Below are 22,169 nucleotides of genomic sequence, written 5' to 3'. Positions count from 1 at the left end.
CCTCTTTATGGGGTTCTCATGGTATTGCGTTCACGTGTAATCTCCTGGTGGTGCTCTGCATCACAGACTAAACTCCACTTGTCTTGTGAGAAAATAATGATAAACGCGGCACTCACCGGATCCTTTTGCAGTTGCTTTATTTTTCTTTAAAACATAGTCGCTGGTGCGGGCACTTAGTCAGTGACAGGCGACGGCTGTTTCGCGCTCAGTCTCTATTCGTCTGGCCTCCCACTTGATGACTTCGGAGCACGCATCCTCATCACGTTATACTTGACATTATTATGCCATCTTGTACCTGATACTTTCCTAATCTGTTCTTCTGCACGTGGTTTATCTCTTGCTCTGTATTGGACTTGTAATATCTGAACCTTAGTAACAACTTCTGAAACTAGTGAGCACAGAGAATCTCTTTAGCAGAAGGAAGCAGGGGCTGGACGGTCACATTCCTCACTCTTGTGTACGCTATGTATGCTGGTGGGGGTTATCCAGCTGCGCTTGATATTATAATTTACCACAGCTTCATCCTATTCGAGTAAATGCGCCTGAGCCGCAATACCATGTCTAGCCACTACTAAAAGTACGGCGCCGTGCCTGACGAAGGCCAAGGACCCTCCAAACAGCTATCTAGCATGGCTGCCAGGAGGTGGACCCCCTGCTGCTTCCATTCTGAAATTACCTGGCTCCCCTGCTTCTCCCTCCCTCCTTACTCTCTCGACACAAGGGAAATGACTGCTCAGCCAATCACTAGTCACAGCAGTGATCCGCCTCAGCCGGTTATTGGCTGGGTACCATTTCCTGAGCCTCGAAGGGACTGTAACGTTGAGCAATGTGTATTTATTAATTTTCGTAAAGTTTTTTTTTTTTTTTTGTGAGCTGATTTAAGTAATTTTTTCTTTGACTATAAATTTTATTTAGTATGTTTTACGGTATATAATGACTTTTATTTACTTTTTTATGTCTATGCTGGGGAATTTGTATTTATTTTTTATAAAGATTCGAATAGCATAAGCTAATAGTCCCTAATAGACCGAATAACATTTGGGCCAATTATTGGGAATAAACATTTATAGGCACACTCCTTCCAACAAGATGAAAGATGCTTGATTATCGGCAGCACATCTCCCTGTGTAACCGAGCCTGTGCTGCCGACAAGCAGTGGAATTGAATGAGGGAGGAATGACTGTGATAGCGTTCCATCCACCCACATTTACTTTGCATAGGTCTGTGTAATCGGCTTGTGCGAAAGAGCACCATTGGATGTGTTTATCATCCGTCGGCGCTCATCCTACCCGAATATCGGACAGTGCAGTAGAGCCTTTTCAATACATACTGCCTAGAGGTTCCCAACTCTGTCTTAAGATCCTCTCCCAAGAAAAAAAGGATCAGGCCGTTGAAATTCAGATTAATGTTTCCATCACATTATACACGGCTCGTTTCCATGGTTCCGACCAACCTGCAATCCAGCAGCAGTGGCCGTGCTTTCACACTATAGAAAAAAGTGCTGGACTATGCGCACTCCCCTCAGTCCAGATCACCAGAGAGACCGGTGCTTTTTCCTATGTTGTGCAAGCACGGCCACCACTGCTGGTTTACAGGGAGGTCACAACCATGGATGCGAGCAGTGTATAATGTGATGGAAAAATGAATCCAGCCAGCAAAGGAGACAATATGGATAATAACAATACATTAGTAAGTGCCTTGTATTAACTTCCTCTACATGATAAATGCCATTTCCTGAAGTGAGACAACCCCTTTAAGAGGAGTTAGTTGCTCACATTAGATAGTTGTTGGGGTTGGCCAACATTATATCTAATGTTTATGGCCATATCTAAGGGCTCATTTACACAACCGTATGGTAGCTGTGCCCGTGAACTCTGTGTAGAATTGAATGGGTCCACGATCCGCAAGATACAGCAAAAGATAGGACCTATGTCCTATGGTGGAGCAGAGGCACGGATCGGAAACGCACAGAAGCCCTTCCTTTCGGGTCTGTGCCTCTGCACCGCAAAAGATAGGACGTGTGATTTGTGAACCCAATGCTTTCAATGGGTCCGTGGTCCACATTTTGCGGGCAACATCTATCTTTTTGCGTAACGCACACGGATGATCCATGTGCTTTTCCGTGTCTGTATGTCCATTCTGCAAACAGAACATGTCCTTTACCTGACTGCAAAATAAGGGATACGGACCCATTGAAGTCAGAGGGTCCGCAAAAAATGCAGATGCAACACGGACCACAGCCGTATTTTGTGGACCGTAAAACAGATACAGTTGTGTCCATGGGGCCCAATTAAGACAGCCCTCATGCTAGGAGCTAGATCAGTTCTAGATCCTTTTTCACTGTAGTCCTTGGAGGAAAGAGAAAACATGCCCACTGTTACACCGCGTCCAGTGTACGGAGCGTGTGCGCCTGCACTTTATGGAGCAGAATATGCCAGGCACACGTTTTCAAGGGCAGATCTGTGTACTGATAACACTCTATAGAGATAGGAACTTTCTAGTACATAAAAATTCAAGAGCACTAAAAAGCTATTTCTTTTGGCAGATCCTGTCCCTTTCCATTTGCAGAACTGGCAGTCACTCTTTAACACTTAGCAGGGCGGCCCACTGATATGCAAAAGACCAAAAAATAAAATCCTGCACCCCGTGAAGGTCTCCATTTTTTCACGATGGAAATGTAAATACAACCTTGTGTATAATGGAAACAGCCCAAAAAAGATCGTTTTACACTTTGCCCTGAAGGTGAATCAACAAGAACTTGGAAGAAAAACAAACCAGTTTCTCACCTCTGCTGCAATGCATAACGTCTTAAAGGGCCAGACACTTGAAACATTAGATAGGCCCCATGGATAACTCTGTTAAAGGGAATGTGTGACTGTAATTTTTCTGTCAGTTAATTCCAGATAGTGAGACACAACATTTTTTTTTTCTAATGTTTTTTCAAATTTATTTAATTATTTTTTTCATTTTATTTTTTTATTCTATTTTCTAAACATGATTACAGGGCGACCATCTTGCCTGAGCTGCTGTTAATAGCATTTAGAAAGATGCTTTTCAGCAGCCACTATGGACAGGAGGGCTGAGGTTGCACATTTTTTCCAGCAGAGTAAAATACTTCTCTTGGGCTACTTTCACACTAGCGTTAATATTTTTGCTAGTATTGAGATCCGTCATAGGGTCTCAATACCGGAAAAAAAACACTTCTGTTTTCTCCCCATTCATTGTCAATAGGGACAAAACATAACTGAACAGAACGGAATGCTCCAAAATGCATTCCATTCCGTTCTCATACCGGAGAGCAAACCACATGCTGCGGTTTGCTTTTCGTCCTGGGATGCGGAGCAAAAATGATCCGTCATGACCCTCGATGCAAGTCGATGGGGAAGGATCCGTTTTCTCTGACACGACAGAAAACTGATCCGTCCCCCATTGACTTTCAGTGGTGTTCATGACTGATCCGTCTTGGCTATGTTACAGATAAGGCTACTTTCACACCTGCGTTTGGTGCGGATCCGTCTTGTATCTGCACAGACTGATCCGCACCGATAATGCAAACGCTTGTATCCGTTCAGAACGGATCCGTTTGCATTATTCAGTCAAAAAAAAACTCTAAGTCAAAACTGATCAGTCTTGACTTACATTGAAAGTCAATAGGGGACGAATCCGTTTTAAATTGCACCATATTGTGTCAGTGAAAACGGATCCGTCCCCATTGACTTACATTGTAAGTCAGGATGGATCCGTTTGGCTCTGCATCGTCAGGCGGACATCAAAACTCTGCAAGCTGCGTTTTAGTGTCCGCCTCAAAAGCAGAACGGAGACCAAATGCAGCCAAACTGATGCATTCTGAATGGATCCTTTTCCATTCAGAATGCATTGGGGCTGAACTGATCCGTTTTGGACCGCTTGTGAGAGCCCTGAAACGGCTTTCACAAGCGGACCCAGAAACGCCAGTGTGAAAGTAGCCTAATACAACCGGATCCATTCATAACGGATGCAGTTGTATTATCAGTAACGGAAGCGTTTTTGCTGAACCCTGCCGGATCCAGGAAAAACGTTAGTGTGAAAGTAGCCTTAGCATTTTTGAGGCGTATTTTTAGACAAAGAGTACAAAATAATAAGCTGGGTGACGTTTCTTTTTTCTGGCCATACCTTTGATATGTTTCAATGTAGCCATATGAGGGCTTGTTTTTTGTGGGTTAAATTGTATTTTTAGTGACTCTATTTTTTGGGTACATATAAGAAACTGCACATTACATTATCCTGAGGGTCAGTGCAATTAGTGATACCAAATATGAAGAGTTATTTTTTTTTAACTTTTTTTGCCTCATGCAATAATAATAGTTCTTTATATTGCTCCATTCGAAGAGCCATACTTGATCATTTTGCAGCTGATGTAGTTGTATGTTATTTATTATTTTTTTGGATGAGACGTAGCTTTCATTAGTACAATTTAGATTAACATTTATTTATCATATCTTTTGGACTATAAGGTGCACCTAGGATTTGGAGGAGGAAAATAAGAAAAAAAAAATTTCCATCAAGACTCCCCAAATCAGACCCCCTATTGTTCATCAGACCTCAGATCAGACCCCAAAATCAGACCACCAAGCTCCATTAGCCAGTTAGACCCCTCAATCTCCATCACCCTCAGATCAGACCCCACAACTCCAATCTGTCCCCATCAGACCCTATAGGCCTCAGATCGTACCCCTCCCAGCCCCACTCTACCTCAGATCGAACCCGCCCCCCCAGCCTTTCTGAGCCTCAGATCGGACCCCCAAGTCCCAGGACTCACTGCACCGCTTCTTCCTGTCTACTGTGACCTGACGCACATAGCATCAAAACACAGTGTGCAACGTCATCATTATCAGATTGGCAGGGGGTCCGAGTCCCAGCTCCCCCATTGATCAGCTGTTACAGGGAGCTGCCACAGCTCAGCCAGCAGCTCTCCACGCACAGCACCATACGTAGTACAGCGGCTGTGCTTAGTATTGCAGTTCAGCCCCATTTACTTCTATGCGGCTGAGCTCCAAATAGGCCTAGGAAGAGGCCGCAGCCTCTTCTAACAGCTTGATCAGTTAAGCAGAGCCTGTGGCACAGTCTAGTATGCATACTGTTTACACAGGCCTAAGGCCCTTTGTTAGGGCCCTGGCTGCCATGTCAATGCAAAAAATATATAGTCTTGTGCATAGAAATATGCATGAGACTTTTTTGTGCAAAACATATCGGCTCTTGTACAGGTGTCTACTACCTCTGAGGGAGGGGACTCATTGACTTGTATGGGATCGGTGCAGATCTCATTATGTGGGGAAAGCTGTAGATAAGCTTTGATAATTGCCTATTGTGAATGGTGACTCCTGTGTTATTTATTTAAGGTTATCCTTCATTGTAATCCTACCTGTCATAATAATGAGTTGGCTGCTGAAAAGTGATCTGTACAAAACAGCTTCTTAAGCTTAAGGCCCCTTTCAGACGGGCGAGTATTCCGCGTGGGTGCAATGCGTGAGGTGAACGCATTGCACCTGCACTGAATCCGGACCCATTCATTTCTATGGGGCTGTGCACATGAGCTGTGATTTTCACGCATCACTTGTGCGTTGCGTGAAAATCGCAGCATGCTCTATATTCTGCGTTTTTTCACCGCGTGAAAATCGCAAGCATCCGCAAGCAAGTGCGGATGCGGTGCAATTTTCACGCATGGTTGCTAGGTGACGATCGGGCTGGGGACCCGATCTGTATTATTTTTCCCTTATAACATGGTTATAAGGGAAAATAATAGCATTCTGAATACAGAATGCATAGTAAAATAGGGCTGGAGGGGTTAAAAAAATACTAATAATTAACTCACCGAGTCCACTTGATCGCGTAGTTGCGGATCTCTGTTTTTTTCTGTAATGTTGAGCTGCCGGCTAAGGACTTGTGGTGACGTCACATCACATGGTCCCTCACCATGGTGATGAACCATGTGATTGGACCATGTGATGAGCACAGTGACGTCATCAAAGGTCCTATTCCTGTGCACAGCAAAGAAGACAGAAGAGAAGCCGGGCTGCGCGATCAAGTGGATTAAGGTGAGTTAAATTATTATTTTATTTTTTTAACCCCTCCGGCGCTATTGTACTATGCATTCTGTATTCAGAATGCTATTATTTTCCCTTATAACCATGTTATAAGGGAAAATAATACAATCTACATGACACCTAACCCAAACCTGAACTTCTGTGAAGAAGTTCGGGTTTGGGTACCAAACATGCAGATTTTTCTCACGCGCGTGCAAAACGCATTACAATGTTTTGCACTCGCGCGGAAAAATCGTGTATTTTCCCGCAACGCACCCGCATCTTATCCGGGCAAAAAACATGACGCCCGTGTGAAAGAGGCCTAAGGTGGATTTACACGTGCAGATGAGCAGCCAATTATTGGGAAGGAAACGCTCCTTCCCGATGCTGGTTCAGTGACGGCGAGGCGCTGAATTTACACGTAGCGATCACTTCCACAGTATGAGGATGAGTGGTCATTATTGCCATCGCTCGTCCTCATACAAAATCCTTGTTCCTTGGCAGCAGTCCTGTTTAGGACTCATGCACACAAATGTATTTTCTTTCCGTGTCCATTCTGTTTTATTTATTTATTATTTTTTGTCGACCGTATGCAAAACCATTCATTTCAATGGGTCCACAAAAAAAAAGTTACTCCGTGTGCATTCCGTTTCTATATGTCCGATCTGTAAAAAAATAGAAAATGTCCTATTATTGTCCACATTATGGAGAAGGATAGGACTGCCCCAGCTGTTCTGTTCCGCAACATACGTAATGCACAAGGACGTCATCCACTTTTTTTGCGGATCTGTGTTTTGCGGACTCTAAAATGCATAAGGGCATGTGCCCTTAGACTACACAATCTGCTGCCCAGAAACAATAATTTACTTGCCAGCACTAATAACAGTTTCTCCCACTGAATGAGAATTTCGCTCGTTCATCGGGTGATCTTTAGACGGGCAAATTGTTGGGGACGAGCGTTCGTAGGAATGTTTGTCCCAGATAGTCTTCCCGAATATCTGCATGCGTAAATCCACTGTTAGTGGCCAGGATTTTCCTTAGATATATAGTGGTGTGTATAGTGATGTGGAAAATGAAAAATATCACCATAAATTCTTTAAAAATATGTTTAACGTAAAAACTTGATTTAGACTGTAGGTCATTTTCCTTTTAAATGATCTTCTCCCAAGCAAGTTTGTAATGATTTATTTCGAATAATTTCCTTTGTGAGACCAGTCCATTTGGATCAGCCTGGTGGCTCAGTGGTTAGCACTGGTGCCTTACAGCACTGGGGTGAAATCTGGCCAAGGACAACATCTGCATGCAGTTTGTATGTTCTCCCCATGTTTGCGTGGGTTTCCTCCCACACTCCAAAGACATACTGATGGAAATTTAGATTGTGAGCTCCACTGGGGACAGCAAGTGATGATGACGCCTATAAATCGCTGCGGAATACGTTGGTGCTATAAAAAAAATAGTGAGTCAACATAGTTTACATTTATAAGGCTACATGCACACGACCGTGTGCCCCCGTGGCGTATTGTGGCCCGCATACAGCGGGTCCGCAATACACTGGCACCGGCCGTGTGCATTCCGCATCACTGACCCATTTACTTGAATGGGTCCGTGATCATGGAGATGCGGAACGGAGGTACGGAGCGGAACCCCACGCGAAGCACTACGGAGTGCTTCCGTGGTGTTTCTGCCCGTGCCTCCGCACCGCAAAAACTACTTTTTCGCGGTGCGGTTCGTCGAATGCAGATCGCGGACCCCATTCAAGTGAATGGGTCCGCAATCCTTATGCGGGTGCCCCACGGTCTGTGCCCGTGCATTGCGGAGCCCTAATGTTCGTATGCATGTAGCCTAAAGCTGACAACACTTTCTTAATACAGGTGTATTAATACTAGCAATATGCCTGCTTTATCTATACCCTGAAAACCTGGGCATGGCATAACTTTTCTTGTATTTACTTTTACACAGGCCGATAAGTGGGTGACGGGTATTCATAAGCATGCTCGTTTCCGGAAACTGACCAGTGTAAGCAGGGCAGCAATCATCCATTTGTTGTCTGGTCCCATCTTTTGTGCAGGCCTCACTGTTATCAGTACTTCTCTCTGTGTAAAGGGTCTAAGGGGACAGGACTTGACAAAGGGCAGGAACTTAGGGTGACATTTATCAAGACCAGGCTTGACTTCCCCCCGTGGATCCTGAGGATGTGCCTAGTTTATGCCGTGGTACAGGCCTCGTCTAGATTTGGTGCATTCTCCAGCAGGACATGCTCCAGACTCAAATCTGTGGCAGCCTAATAGTTGTCGTAGATTTTGGCAAACATTTCTTCCACCCCCCAACTAGTAACACCCAGTTAAACTTTTATTTCAGTCTGCTGGCAATTCATTTATAAACTTCAAGTAGAAATAACTGATGAACGGCACAACATATTCTTAATAGATGCTCCAGAATTATTACATAAGGAATGCAAGTACAGACATATCAGGAGAGGTGACAGGACCTCTTTAAACATGGGACAACCTCCTTTAAAAAGGGCAGCATATTGATATCATAGATCATGGACGTGCTGATCTTGAGCCTTGATCCCAGCTGTGGTCAGCGGTGTAGATGGGGAATACAAAGTAAGGAAGGATGCAGAGAAGGCAGCATAGGGATGAAAGGCCTTTCCCAGTCCAGTACCTGTAGTGAACCAGTCTTGTACCTTGTTGTTACACTCCGACATCTGCTTTTGCTTCCTTCATCCATTCACATCTGTTAAACTGGATTGGAGGAGAAAATGGAGTCAACCATCAGTAATTATATGCAATTATCTGCAGATGTTCACTATATCCCCATGGAGTTCCTTTCAGGTTGAAAACATTGACACGTAGCAATATGTGTGCCTCCCGACCATATCAGAATAATGGTGAGATAATTGTGCTACTTATCCAGCGAGAGATTGTGCAGAGACCTCTAGCCAACATATCACTTGACAAGAAGGGACCTTTGTAAATCTGGGCAACACAAGAATGAATGCATTGTGGACCAGTAGTGGGGGATCCTGGTGGGGGTGATCAATCTTTCATGAAGTTGTTCTGATAACTACAGTATTTGACAAAATAACGCTTAAACTATGAGGGCTTGTGTAATTGTTGGATGTGCCAAGCATATAAAGAGAAATGGAGGCACTTCTGGAAAGGCTCTGACTTGGGTCTGTTTTCCGGAAAGGGATCGTGTAAAGGCGCACCTCTCGTGGAACATGCTCATGGACTGTACAAATTGATTTGTTCATTAGTAGACTGGATGGAAGCATTTAATAGATGTCTAATGCTGCCTCATATACCTCGCCGTGTCACCTATTGGATGGCTACCCTATGCGTCAACGTCTGGCCCTTTAAACAAGCCATAGAATATTGACTTTGGATATAAACCATAACCTTTTCCATAAGAAAAAGACTTCCATTGACAGACAGCTGTTCCAAGATCATCGGAGCAGAGCACTTATTTCTCCCAGACCCATGTCAAAGGCCTCTCAACCAGCCAGACCAGTACCCTAGTCTGCTTAAATGAGGTGCAAAAACCCAGAAACTGCTGTCTGCAGACAGGTGCCTTTTTCTATGGAAAACATTCTGGATTTGGTTTATATCCCTAGTCATTGTTTAAAGAGCCAGACATTTGGCTTAAATGGGCACTGACATTTCAAACCACTTCTTCTCAAAGGTCACTTTTGGTGAACTTGAACAAATCTGTAAATCACATTGATTAAAACTTTTCATGTTATCCATCCTAAAAGCATATCTGAAATCTCTGCCGCTATCTAGCAATTTTGCTGTCCACTCACTTTTACTAGGTAACTCCTATCCCAAACAGCATAGAGGAACTGAAGGAAGTGGGTGTATCTTTATCACTGGCTGCCTCCAGAGCTCAGTGTGCTTTTGAGCTCAATGCAGAGGGCCCTTCCCCATCCAGAGTTCAATGCTTGAACACTGGAGAATTTGCTGTATCTGACAGCCACATCTTCCCTTCAGTACATAGTAAGTGTATTTCTTACTCCAGTCATACTTGACTGCCTCTGCATGTGTTGGTTTTAGCTTGTTTATTAGGAAGTTAAAGGAAGTCTAGACCAATATAGTACTGGCAGACCATCTGTATTGGGAGATGTCCTCCGGCTTGAGGAGAACTGCTGGATGCAGGAACAACAAACTGGGGCACATGGAAGTCACTATATATGGGCTCATTCAGACGGCTGCATGTGTTTTGTGGTCCGCAAATCATGGATACCCGCCCGTGTTCGTTCTGCAACTTGTGGACCGCACATGGCTGTCACTCTCATGAAAATGCCTATTCTTGTCCGCCATTGCGGACAGGTATAGGACATGCTGTATATTTTTTGCGGGGCCGCGGAACGGAACAATGGATGCGCACAGCATGCATTGTGCTGTCTGCATCTTTTGCGGCCCTATTGAAATGAATGGGTCCGCACCTGGAGATTATTATGTCAGTGTAATTCAGTCGATTTCAGGTCTCTCGGGGTCACAGAGCATTATAAATTAGTATAATGTTGTGCGATCCTGTCAGAAGAGCGGATGTCAGAACGGGACCTCGCACTGACACGCTGGGAGTTCCTCACATTCAACTTGCTCGTATGTGTCTCGACTAAAACTCCGTTACCCTGTAAGTTCCTTTTACGTGGACTGATGTGTTTGGTAATTTTTAGGACAAATCAGATGTACCCGATAATTGTCTGGTTGTCAACAATGATGTATGAGGACAAGAGATTACTACAGCAGTCGCCTGTTCCCTTAGCAAATCATTGTTTCTGGGCCACAGATCACAGTTTAGACCAGGCATCCTCAACCTGTGGCCCTCCAGCTGTTGCAAAACTACAATTCCCAGCATGCCTGAACAGCCTACAGGTATCAGCCTACAGCAGGGCATTGTGGGAGTTGTAGTTTTACAACAGCTGGAGGGCCGCAGTTTGAGGATGCCTGGTTTAGACCATGCAATCTGCTGCACAGAAATGATGATCTTTGGTACCAACAGAATGACACGATCACCTACACGTTACTCCAGCTGCACAGGTTGCATATTGTATATCTGCCCCATATGTTTTATAACATGACAGTTTACAGCAGCTGCACAGGTTGCATATGGTATATCTGCCCCATATGTTTTATGACCTGACAGGTTACAGCAGCTGCACAGGTTGCATATGGTATATCTGCCCCATATGTTTTATAACATGACAGGTTACAGCAGCTGCACAGGTTGCATATGGTATATCTGCCCCATATGTTTTATGACCTGACAGGTTACAGCAGCTGCACAGGTTGCATATGGTATATCTGCCCCATATGTTTTATGACCTGACAGGTTACAGCAGCTGCACAGGTTGCATATGGTATATCTGCCCCATATGTTTTATGACCTGACAGGTTACAGCAGCTGCACAGGTTGCATATGGTATATCTGCCCCATATGTTTTATGACATGACAGGTTACAGCAGCTGCACAGGTTGCATATGGTATATCTGCCCCATATGTTTTATGACATGACAGGTTACAGCAGCTGCACAGGTTGCATATGGTATATCTGCCCCATATGTTTTATGACCTGACAGGTTACAGCAGCTGCACAGGTTGCATATGGTATATCTGCCCCATATGTTTTATGACCTGACAGGTTACAGCAGCTGCACAGGTTGCATATGGTATATCTGCCCATATGTTTTATGACCTGACAGGTTACAGCAGCTGCACAGGTTTCATATGGTATATCTGCCCATATGTTTTATGACCTGACAGGTTACAGCAGCTGCACAGGTTTCATATGGTATATCTGCCCATATGTTTTATGACCTGACAGGTTACAGCAGCTGCACAGGTTGCATATGGTATATCTGCCCCATATGTTTTATGACCTGACAGTTTACAGCAGCTGCACAGGTTGCATATGGTATATCTGCCCATATGTTTTATGACCTGACAGGTTACAGCAGCTGCACAGGTTGCATATGGTATATCTGCCCCATATGTTTTATGACATGACAAGTTACAGCAGCTGCACAGGTTGCATATGGTATATCTGCCCCATATGTTTTATGACCTGACAGGTTACAGCAGCTGCACAGGTTGCATATGGTATATCTGCCCCATATGTTTTATGACCTGACAGGTTACAGCAGCTGCACAGGTTGCATATGGTATATCTGCCCCATATGTTTTATGACCTGACAGGTTACAGCAGCTGCACAGGTTGCATATGGTATATCTGCCCCATATGTTTTATGACCTGACAGGTTACAGCAGCTGCACAGGTTGCATATGGTATATCTGCCCATATGTTTTATGACCTGACAGGTTACAGCAGCTGCACAGGTTTCATATGGTATATCTGCCCATATGTTTTATGACCTGACAGGTTACAGCAGCTGCACAGGTTTCATATGGTATATCTGCCCATATGTTTTATGACCTGACAGGTTACAGCAGCTGCACAGGTTGCATATGGTATATCTGCCCCATATGTTTTATGACCTGACAGTTTACAGCAGCTGCACAGGTTGCATATGGTATATCTGCCCATATGTTTTATGACCTGACAGGTTACAGCAGCTGCACAGGTTGCATATGGTATATCTGCCCCATATGTTTTATGACCTGACAGGTTACAGCAGCTGCACAGGTTGCATATGGTATATCTGCCCATATGTTTTATGACCTGACAGGTTACAGCAGCTGCACAGGTTGCATATGGTATATCTGCCCCATATGTTTTATGACCTGACAGTTTACAGCAGCTGCACAGGTTGCATATGGTATATCTGCCCATATGTTTTATAACATTATACTTTACTCCATCCTCAGCTGCATCTTGTAGTTTATTGGTTGTCTAGATACTTGTTCTCATATTAAAGAATACCTTAACCCCATCCTACCTACATAGGCACATCTCATTTCCCCTGGATTCATTAATGTGTCATTACATTAATTTACAGGCTGTAAATATAACCTTTCCCATGTATTTATATTTCATGATTTATTTTGCTTTGGAGTTTTGCACATTGTCATAAAAAAAATTAAAAAAAATGAAAAACTCATTATTACATCTGAACGTGCATGCATCTCCTGTGGAAGATCCAGAGGTCCAGATGCCTATTAGGCCTCAGGTCCATTGCCAAATATGGAGGCCATAGGCACTCTACTTGTTGGCATGTGGAGGTCTGTTTAGCATCATATTAGCTGGTTATTTTGTGCGAGAAGCAATACGTCAAGGATAGAATAACTTTGTTGTAAAGCATCCCTTGGATGCCATGATTGGAGGTATATGGAGATACAGTAGAGCTCCATAGACGTCTGGGTGCCATCTGTACAACTAACAAAGCCTTAGATTGCTCATAATAACTCCTTTAAAGAGGACCTTTCACTAGTTTAAAAACTAACTATATCAGTGGGCAGAGCGGCGCCCAGGGGTCACCCTACACTTACTAGTATGTCTGGGCGCCGCTCCGTTCGCCTGGTATAGGCTCCGGTGTTTGCAGCTCCCTCTGTTGTACTGGGCGGAGCTGGGAGTACCAGGCTATGAGCTGTGCGCTACGATTGGCCAGCGCTGCATCAAGGGACAACCCTAATACAAAAACTCCGCCCAGTACAACAGAGGGAGCTGCAGACACCGGAGCCTATACCGGTCGAACGGAGCGGCGCCCAGACATACTAGTAAGTGCAGGGTGACCCCTGGGCGCCGCTCTGCCCACTGATATAGTTAGTTTTTTGTTTTTAAACTAGTGAAAGGTCCTCTTTAAGAATTCTCTCAAGCTATCCATCCATCTGTGAAGATGTCTAACCAACACCTTTGGTCCATGAGACTCTGACCTTGGACCACTACAATGCTGGCTCCCAGATTGCTCTCTTTTCTTTATATGTAGGGAAAGGGAATATTTTTAACTGAATTATGTATTTTTCTCCTCAGTGGTGGATATCTTGAGGTGACCCTTCAGTCAAAACCTAAAATTTGACTATACATGACACATACATAGTCATCATGTCTGTTCCTCCCTTGCTACTTCCTTTCTGGTGCCCTGTTGAATCCCTTTCAAGATGGCCACCACCATCTCAGACTTCCTCATGCAGTGTAGGAGTGTCTTAGCCATGGCCCCCTACCACTACTGCCCATTGATGGACTGTTATGGCCGATGATGTAGGTGATTTGTCCATCCAGGGCCAGATTTTAGACTTGGATCTTGGAAGTTTCTGTGACACATGAGTCTCTTTCCCATGTGACCTCTGTGTGTTGGGGTACTTTCACACTAGCGTTATTCTTTTCCAGTATTGAAATCCGGTCTCAATACCGGAAAAAAACACATCAATTTTCCCCCAATGCATTCTGAATGGAAAGCAATCCGCTTAGTATGCATCAGGATGTCTTCCATTCCGTCCCTTGTACAGTATTTGACAAAATCCCGGAACAATACCGCACTTCATTTCCATAGAGATGTATTAATGCCGGATCCGGTACCAAGTGTTCCGGAAATTGCCGCATCTCCGGATCCGGTTTTCCAGTGTGCGCATGCGCCGGGCTTTTAATCTTTGAAAAATTTAAATACCGGATCCGTTATTCCAGATGATACCGGATGAGACTGATCCGGTATTTTACCGGATCAGTCTAATGGATCTGAAAAAAAAAAAAAAAGCTTTCCCTTTGTACATGGCTTGCTGGATTCGGCAGGCAGTTCCGTTGTTGAAACTGCCTGCCGGAATAAAAAAAATGCTAGTGTGAAAGTACAAACTGCAGTAATATCATTCCCATATCCCTACAGAGTGACGGTGAGTGGTGTTTGTTTGCTGTCCACATCTTTGCTGGCTATTTTTCCGCCAGTGTCTTTCACCTTTGGAACGTTAAGTAGTTTTATGCTTTTGTTTGATCCGGTGTAGAAAATGTTGCGTTACGTAAATGGCTTTGACATCACTGAGTTGTGCGACACTGCTTCCTTTGTTTACACTGCCTCTACAAGCTACTTGGTAGATTACCAGAGGACATAAAAGCCACACTGCAGATGCCACAAAAGCTGTTAAAGCAGATGGCACCTTTCACATCACCAGCCTCTGTACACTGCCGGGAACATATTGCTGCTTACTACCTCACACTTCTTCCCAGGGTTATTTTTGAAAGAAAGTAAATTCCTGTTTAATAACCAAATGTAGGTCTAGTGAGAATATAAAAACACAGCGCTCTCTAGAGCAGTAATGTAAAACGGAAGTGAGGATTCCTAAAAATTTCAATTTGGGTGCTCAGCTCATCTTACAGTATGTCACATGCAACAGCTATTATGGTTTCACAGGCTTGCACGGGGTTGGTCTTGGGGTGCTGCAGCCACTGGATATACCGCGTGTGGGGTTCCAACAAACGTAAAGTAGTGAGAAAAAATGCCCAAACAATCCACGAATGGCACGCTCACCCTAATTCAGATACTGGAATGAGGATAATGGATCCAGAATGGAGTGGGGGGGAAAAAGTGATGGCAAAATACGTGTTTCGGGGTTCAATACCCCCTTCTCTGGTCTTGTTTTTAAACCTGAGGAAGGGGTGTTAATCCCAGAACGTGTTGTCTTTTGGCATCTTTTGTGGATTTTATCATAAAGGTATCCCTTTTTTTTTTTTCTTCCACTTTGTTCTGGATCCGTTATCCTCATCTCAGTATCTGAATAAGGGATAACTTGCCAAGGGATAAAACAGTTTAAGCATACCTCGGTAGGTGTTCATGTGGTCTCCTGGTTGGGTAGACTTCAGTGAAGAGAGTAAAGAGAGGACCTTGCATGTGAAGGGATTGAATCCATGGTACTTGCATTAAAATTTCTATTTGGTCATGCAAAAAGCATGAGCACCCACCGAGGTATATATAAAGTATATAAAGAACTTTGCCTCTCACCGAATCTATAACAGTGAGCAGTTATGAGTCGTCAAACCTGCTGACAGACTCCCTTTAAGTTTCCCTTTAATGTAGTTGTTATAGTCTATGATTATCCAAATCTTTTTCCTAATGTATTTTTGTTCTATTTCAGACCTTCACTAATGAAGCCCATTGTGTTGAAGACATTTTGAAGGTTTGTACAATACAAGTACTTGATTTTCATGCAGATGTGATGGTTGTGCTGTCATTCAGCAGTATTGTGAGACTGGATATGGTAGAGCGAAAACGGTAAATGCTAGATAGAAATAGAAGAATCGCATACAGTGAATGTAAAATAGGCAACTAGCAGGATTTTAGATACTGACAAGGGCCAAATTGTGATTACTGGGCCAGAGCATCTCCGAAGTGCCACTTCTAGGTGGGGTTTTCCCAGTACGTACTGGTACATATCTATCGAAAGTGGTCCAAGGAAGGACAATTGGTGAACCGACCACAGCGTCATGGATACTCAAAGGCTCATTGCTACATGCGGGGAGTGAAGTCTAGCCTTTCTTGTCTGCTTCCAAAGTGCAATTAAAACACAAATAGCTGATGAAAATTAATGCTGACTATGATATAAAGTTGTCAGAACGCGCTTCTCTGCTTGTTTCAGAGTGCACCATGGTTAGCTCTGTCCACTGCCGAAAGTGCCTATCATGGCTATGTGAGCAAAAGGACAGGGATATGGAGCAATGGAGCAAGATGGCCTGGTCTGATATATGCCACTTACCTGGGGAATAAATTGCACTAGGATGCACTATGGGAAGAATTCAAGATGTTAGAGGAAGTGTAATGCCATGGATAGTGTATTACTTTGGAAAGGGCATTCACGTGGATGTTATTTTGACTCGTACCCCCTACTTCAACACTGTACAGACCTAGCATACTCTTCCAGACCATGTTCTTTCCTAATTGAAATGGTCTCTTATAGCAGGATATTATGCCCTGCCACAGTTCAAAAAACCTTTGAGGAATGGGCTGAGGAATATGACAAAGTTCAAGATGTTCTAGGTGTTGACTTGGTTTCCAAACTCCCCAGATCTAACCTTGACCAAGCTTTTGTGAGATGTGCTGGAGAAACAACTCCGGCTCAGAAGGCCCCATCTTGCTACTAACACCTTGGTGTTTGATACCACAGGACACCTTCAGAGGTCTTGTGGAGTCTATGCCTCAATGGGTCAGAGCTGTCTTGGTGGCATGAGGGCCGTTTTTTTTTTTTTTTTTAATGTTATGTATAATTTTATATCTGAAGCGCGTGTTTTCCTATGTGTGGAACATCCTTTTATCTGGGAAGTGTGGCGCTTAAAAAGATGCTATTGTTGCCCTTGCTCTGCTAATTGGGGCATTGGCGCAGGCTTGAAATTATCAGGGCCAGGCTAAATGTCCGGCCCTGTCAATCTAGCGGCGGGTGGTCACTTCTTCACCTGCTGGACAGCCCCTCACAGATGAAGAAGTCCTGCTGATGAGACCATCAAATCTCTAGTCCCTACATTAGTTGCATACGTTCACACATGATCTTCCACATATCACTGGTACTAATTCAGTTTTCAATATTTGGGATTCCCTACATCCTGAATCCTTTTCGGTGGATATTCTATACAGTTTGTATACCATGTTTCTGAGGAGAGGTAGGTACTGTGTGATGGGTAAACCGCAAAAGGTCTATTCAGAATTTAGGATGCGTTAGCACAGTTTTCATATGGGATTAATGATAAACCCTATATCACAAAATCACGTACATGTACGCCATTTTCCTTATGGGAATGTATGGAGAGGGTGCCTGTTGTATAATACAGCAGACAGTCACTGGCAGTGTCCAGGATCATAGATGAATCCGATCCTGGTCATTTAACCCCTAGAAACTGCGCCATCTGAGGGGTTAGACAGAAGAAGGGGGCTCCCTCTGTCCTCTTATTGGAGCTCCTGCATAGAAATCTAGTGCTCTGATCAGTTGCTATGGCAGCCTAGGGCCTTCTGAAGCCTCCCAGGCATGTCATATTGAGCTGCTCATTAAAGTTTGCTCTGAAGCACAGCTTAACAGGCAGTCAGAAAAATTCCCATAGACTGCAATAACATTCTGTGTTGCAGTCTGGGGTACAAGTTTAAAGGGGTTATCCCATGATTAATGTAAATTATTGAAAAACCGATAAATAGTACGACAGCCTCCTTTCTAAGATAGAACCAGCCCTGTACCTCACATGGAGCCAGAGATCTCCACATTCAATGCTCCAATTGCTCTACTACATTTATTTCAACCTGGCAGCCTATGGGGTGTGTCCTTTCTTCTGCAGCTGGTGGAAATTGAAGGATGGAACTAAGCATATGTTGCCATCTCAGTGAGCAGGAGAGAGAAATTACATGCAATTACAAAAGTATCCAGGTGCTATCCAGAACATCAGATCCAAAATATTTTTTGTCCCCTAAAAATGACAAAAATGTTTTTAAAAAGCACAAAAATATAAAATATCTAAATCACTCCCTTTATTAAAATGTCAAAATATTTATCATGTGCTGTGAACACCACAATAGAAAAAAATAAAATGGCCGACTTAGGGCTCTTTCACACTTGCGTTCTTGTCTTCCGGCATAGAGTTCCGTCGTTGGGGCTCTATGCCGGAAGAATCCTGATCAGGATTATCCTAATGCATTCTGAATGGAGAGAAATCCGTTCAGGATGCATCAGGATGTCTTCAGTTCCGGAACGGAACGTTTTTTGGCCGGAGAAAATACCGCAGCATGCTGCGCTTTTTGCTCCGGCCAAAAATCCGGAACACTTGCCGCAAGGCCGGATCCGGAATTAATGCCCATTGAAAGGCATTGATCCGGATCCGGCCTTAAGCTAAACGTCGTTTCGGCGCATTGCCGGAGCCGACATTTAGCTTTTTCAGAGTGGTTACCATGGCTGCCGGGACGCTAAAGTCCTGGCAGCCATGGTAAAGTGTAGTGGGGAGCAGGGGAGCAGTATACTTACCGTCTGTGCGGCTCCCGGGGCGCTTCAGAGTGACGCCAGGGCGCCCCAAGCGCATGGATCATGTGATCACATGGATCACGTCATCCATGCGCATGGGGCGCTCTGACGTCACTCTGGAGCGCCCCGGGAGCCGCACGGACTGTAAGTATACTGCTCCCCCGCTCCCCGCTCCTACTATGGCAACCAGGACTTTAATAGCGTCCTGGGTGCCATAGTAACACTGAACGCATTTGGAAGACGGTTCCGTCTTCAAATGCTTTCAGTACACTTGCGTTTTTCCGGATCCGGCGTGTAATTCCGGCAAGTGGAGTACACGCCGGATCCGGACAACGCAAGTGTGAAAGAGGCCTTACTATTATTCGGTCACATTGCTCCACAAAAAAGTTAAAGTAGAACTCCCACAATTTCTTTTTTATTCTCTAACCTGTTAAAAAGGAACGTGATGTAATCTGGAGTGAATGTAATCTTCTCACCACTGACCATATTTGTGAGTTAACCTCTCTTCTGATCCTCAGCTGTGTCATGTGACCAACACTCTGCCTCGCCAACTGACACAGGACAGGAAGTTACTTCTCTATTCATTCCTATGAAACTGACATTGAGGCTCCCATAGGAATACATAGAGAAACTGACTTCCTGTCCACACATAAGATGCTGTGTTATTTGGAAAGTCTGATCGCTGGTCACATGACAGCTGAGAAGCAGAAGGGAGGTTAGAACTCACAATTACAGCCATTGGTAAGATGATTGCGTACACTACAGTTTACATCCGATACCTTTCTAACAGGTCAGAGAACAAACATTTTTTTATTGATTGAAGAGTCTTCTGGAGTGCAGTCCGATTTTTTTTGTTCCATACAAGTGGGTAAGCACCTATTGCCATACTTGGACCTTGCACCCTCCTACTTTCCTTTTTTCTTTTTGGATGGTGCTGCCGGTGGTTGTTTCTAAATAATAAATATATATTATTATTATTATTATTATTATTATTATTATTATTATTATTATTTTAATTTTTTTATTTTTTTTTCTAAAGGCTTTTATTTTTCCAAAAGTAGTAAAACATACGGACCATGTATAAGGTCGTCATGTCATTGTATTTGTTGTTGTGCACAGTTGAACGTCCTAAAAACAAAACCTAAGAAACCATGGCAGAATTGTTTTTATTTTTCCAATTTCTCCCCACACGGATTTACCCCCCCACCCCTTCACCCCCATTTTCCCATACAAGCTATGCTAAATTTAATGGTGCCATTAAAAATACTGATACTATTTGCTCCACAAAAAATAAGCCCTTATATGGCTATGTGAGTGGAAAATATAAAAAGCCGTGGCTATTGGAATGCAGAAGAGAAAAAACTAAAGCGCAAAATAACTTGTCAGGGAGCCACAATCACTCTTATGTGTATACATTTTGTGTATTTTTGACTATTTATGGATCTCAACATTTATTTTATGTTCTTTAGGAAATGACACATTCATGGCCTCCACCATTAACAGGTATCCATACGCCAAGCACCGCTGAGCCCTCAAAATATGCATTTCCAAATAAGGTGCGTCTACTTCTCATTTTGTAACATTTTATATATTTATTTTTTTCTTCAGGGTTCAAGAAATGGTATTTTAAAGGGTTTTTCCAAGATTATTTAACTGATGGCCTATCCTCAGCTGATCTGTGGAGGTCCCGGGTGTCGGTCCTCCACCCATCAGATACTAATGACCTATTCAGAAGATAAGGGATCACTTAAAAAAATCTGGGAAAACCCCTTTAAAGTGGGTCTATCATCTTCAAAATCAGTTTGTGTAAAAACATAACCATACCCTTCTTGTGAAAATGCTGTGTTCTACTCCTGGGAAATGCCCTCCTTTTTTCTTTTTTTTTTTTTATGCAATACATTTTTTGGTGCTACATGGGCAGGACCGCTCCATTATTTGCACCTGGCTTCTCTTGTGTCTGACTCTGCAGACAAAGGCACAATCAAGCAATAGGGGGGAAACTGGGCAACGATACTGGCGGAGCAATGGCACATCAATCAGAGTGGCTCCAGATTTAGTACAGTGGAATATTCGGAAAAAAACTGTAAAAAGATGCATTTCTCAGGAATACAGGACCGAATGTTTACGAGAATGGTATGGTTAGGTTTCGGGGCATGTACCGGTAAGCTTATTTTGATGCCATGCAGACATGGTACAGTTGATATGCACAAAGTAACTCCGACACTATCCAGTAAAGCCACAAAATGACAGTCCACACTATCACAATCATCATGTCTAGATGTAAACCGCAGGGTAGATGCCAGTTTCCTGTAAACCGCAGGGTAGATGCCAGTTTCCACACGAACGTGGTCCAGCCGCATGCGGATCGCGACCACATTCACATGAATGGGGTTCACGATCCGCCCGTTCCGCAAAAAGATAGGACAAGTTCTATCTTTTTGTGGCACGGAACAGAACCCCATGAAAGCACACCGTAGTGCTACCGTTCCGTTCCGCACCACATCTCTGGATTTACGTACCCATTCAAGTGTATTGTGGACCCGCCGTATGTGGCTGTGTGCAAGGGGCTTTACTTTTCTAAAGGAACTCTGAAAATTGGAATCTGATTAGTTGCTATGGGCAAGTAAGCCATCTTTCCTTTCTACCAGTTTTACTACACCTATACACACTGGGCTCAATACCACAATGTGGCATCGTATATATATGCCACAAAGAACACCAAGAATAGCGACACCACAAAATGTATTCAAAGACGGTCTGCGCTAGCTGGAGATCTGCCAAAGTTATGAAGAGGCGTTGGCCTCTACATAACTTTGGCGCATCCATCGCTGGTCTAAATGTAAGATCGCTTCCTTGCTGGGTTAAATTTAGACAGGCGTCGAAAATGATAAATGAGACAGGCGTGCCGGCCTGTCCCCTTCCAGGGGCAAGGACTGGCGTATATCTGATTTTTTAAATGGCCCCCGTAATCTTTTTATGGTAACAAATCCAGAATAAAAATATTCCATGATTAAAACAGAAGTTACCTCCATACCCACACAGAACCAGCAGCTCCAATGTGGCGCACAATTGATCAGGGCAAAGCATCAGCATAAGGACTGGTAAACATAACCCAAAAAGGGGGAATATGAGTCAACATGCAAAAAGTCCACTGATACCACAGCAACACCTGATACCCCAACGCCGTTTCGCAGTCTTTCTCCAGGGGTCCCCTTAGGGTCCATA

The 22,169-nt window shown here is 43.8% G+C and overlaps 1 protein-coding gene across 2 annotated transcripts in view; it reads left to right on the top strand.

Annotated features, from left to right (window-relative positions):
- AFF1 (AF4/FMR2 family member 1) overlaps positions 1 to 22,169 on the top strand; it is a 134,395-nt gene that overhangs the window by 64,916 nt on the left and 47,310 nt on the right. For both annotated transcript variants that reach the window (XM_040417973.1, XM_040417972.1), the window contains exons 4-5: positions 16,089 to 16,130; positions 20,414 to 20,500. In XM_040417973.1, the coding sequence (XP_040273907.1) occupies positions 16,089 to 16,130; positions 20,414 to 20,500 (129 nt within the window). The remainder of the gene's footprint in view (positions 1 to 16,088; positions 16,131 to 20,413; positions 20,501 to 22,169) is intronic.

This window comes from Bufo bufo, chromosome 2 (genome assembly GCF_905171765.1).
Source record: "Bufo bufo chromosome 2, aBufBuf1.1, whole genome shotgun sequence".
Classification (NCBI taxonomy): Eukaryota; Metazoa; Chordata; class Amphibia; order Anura; family Bufonidae; genus Bufo; species Bufo bufo.
This window is presented reverse-complemented; position numbering and strand designations above follow the sequence as displayed.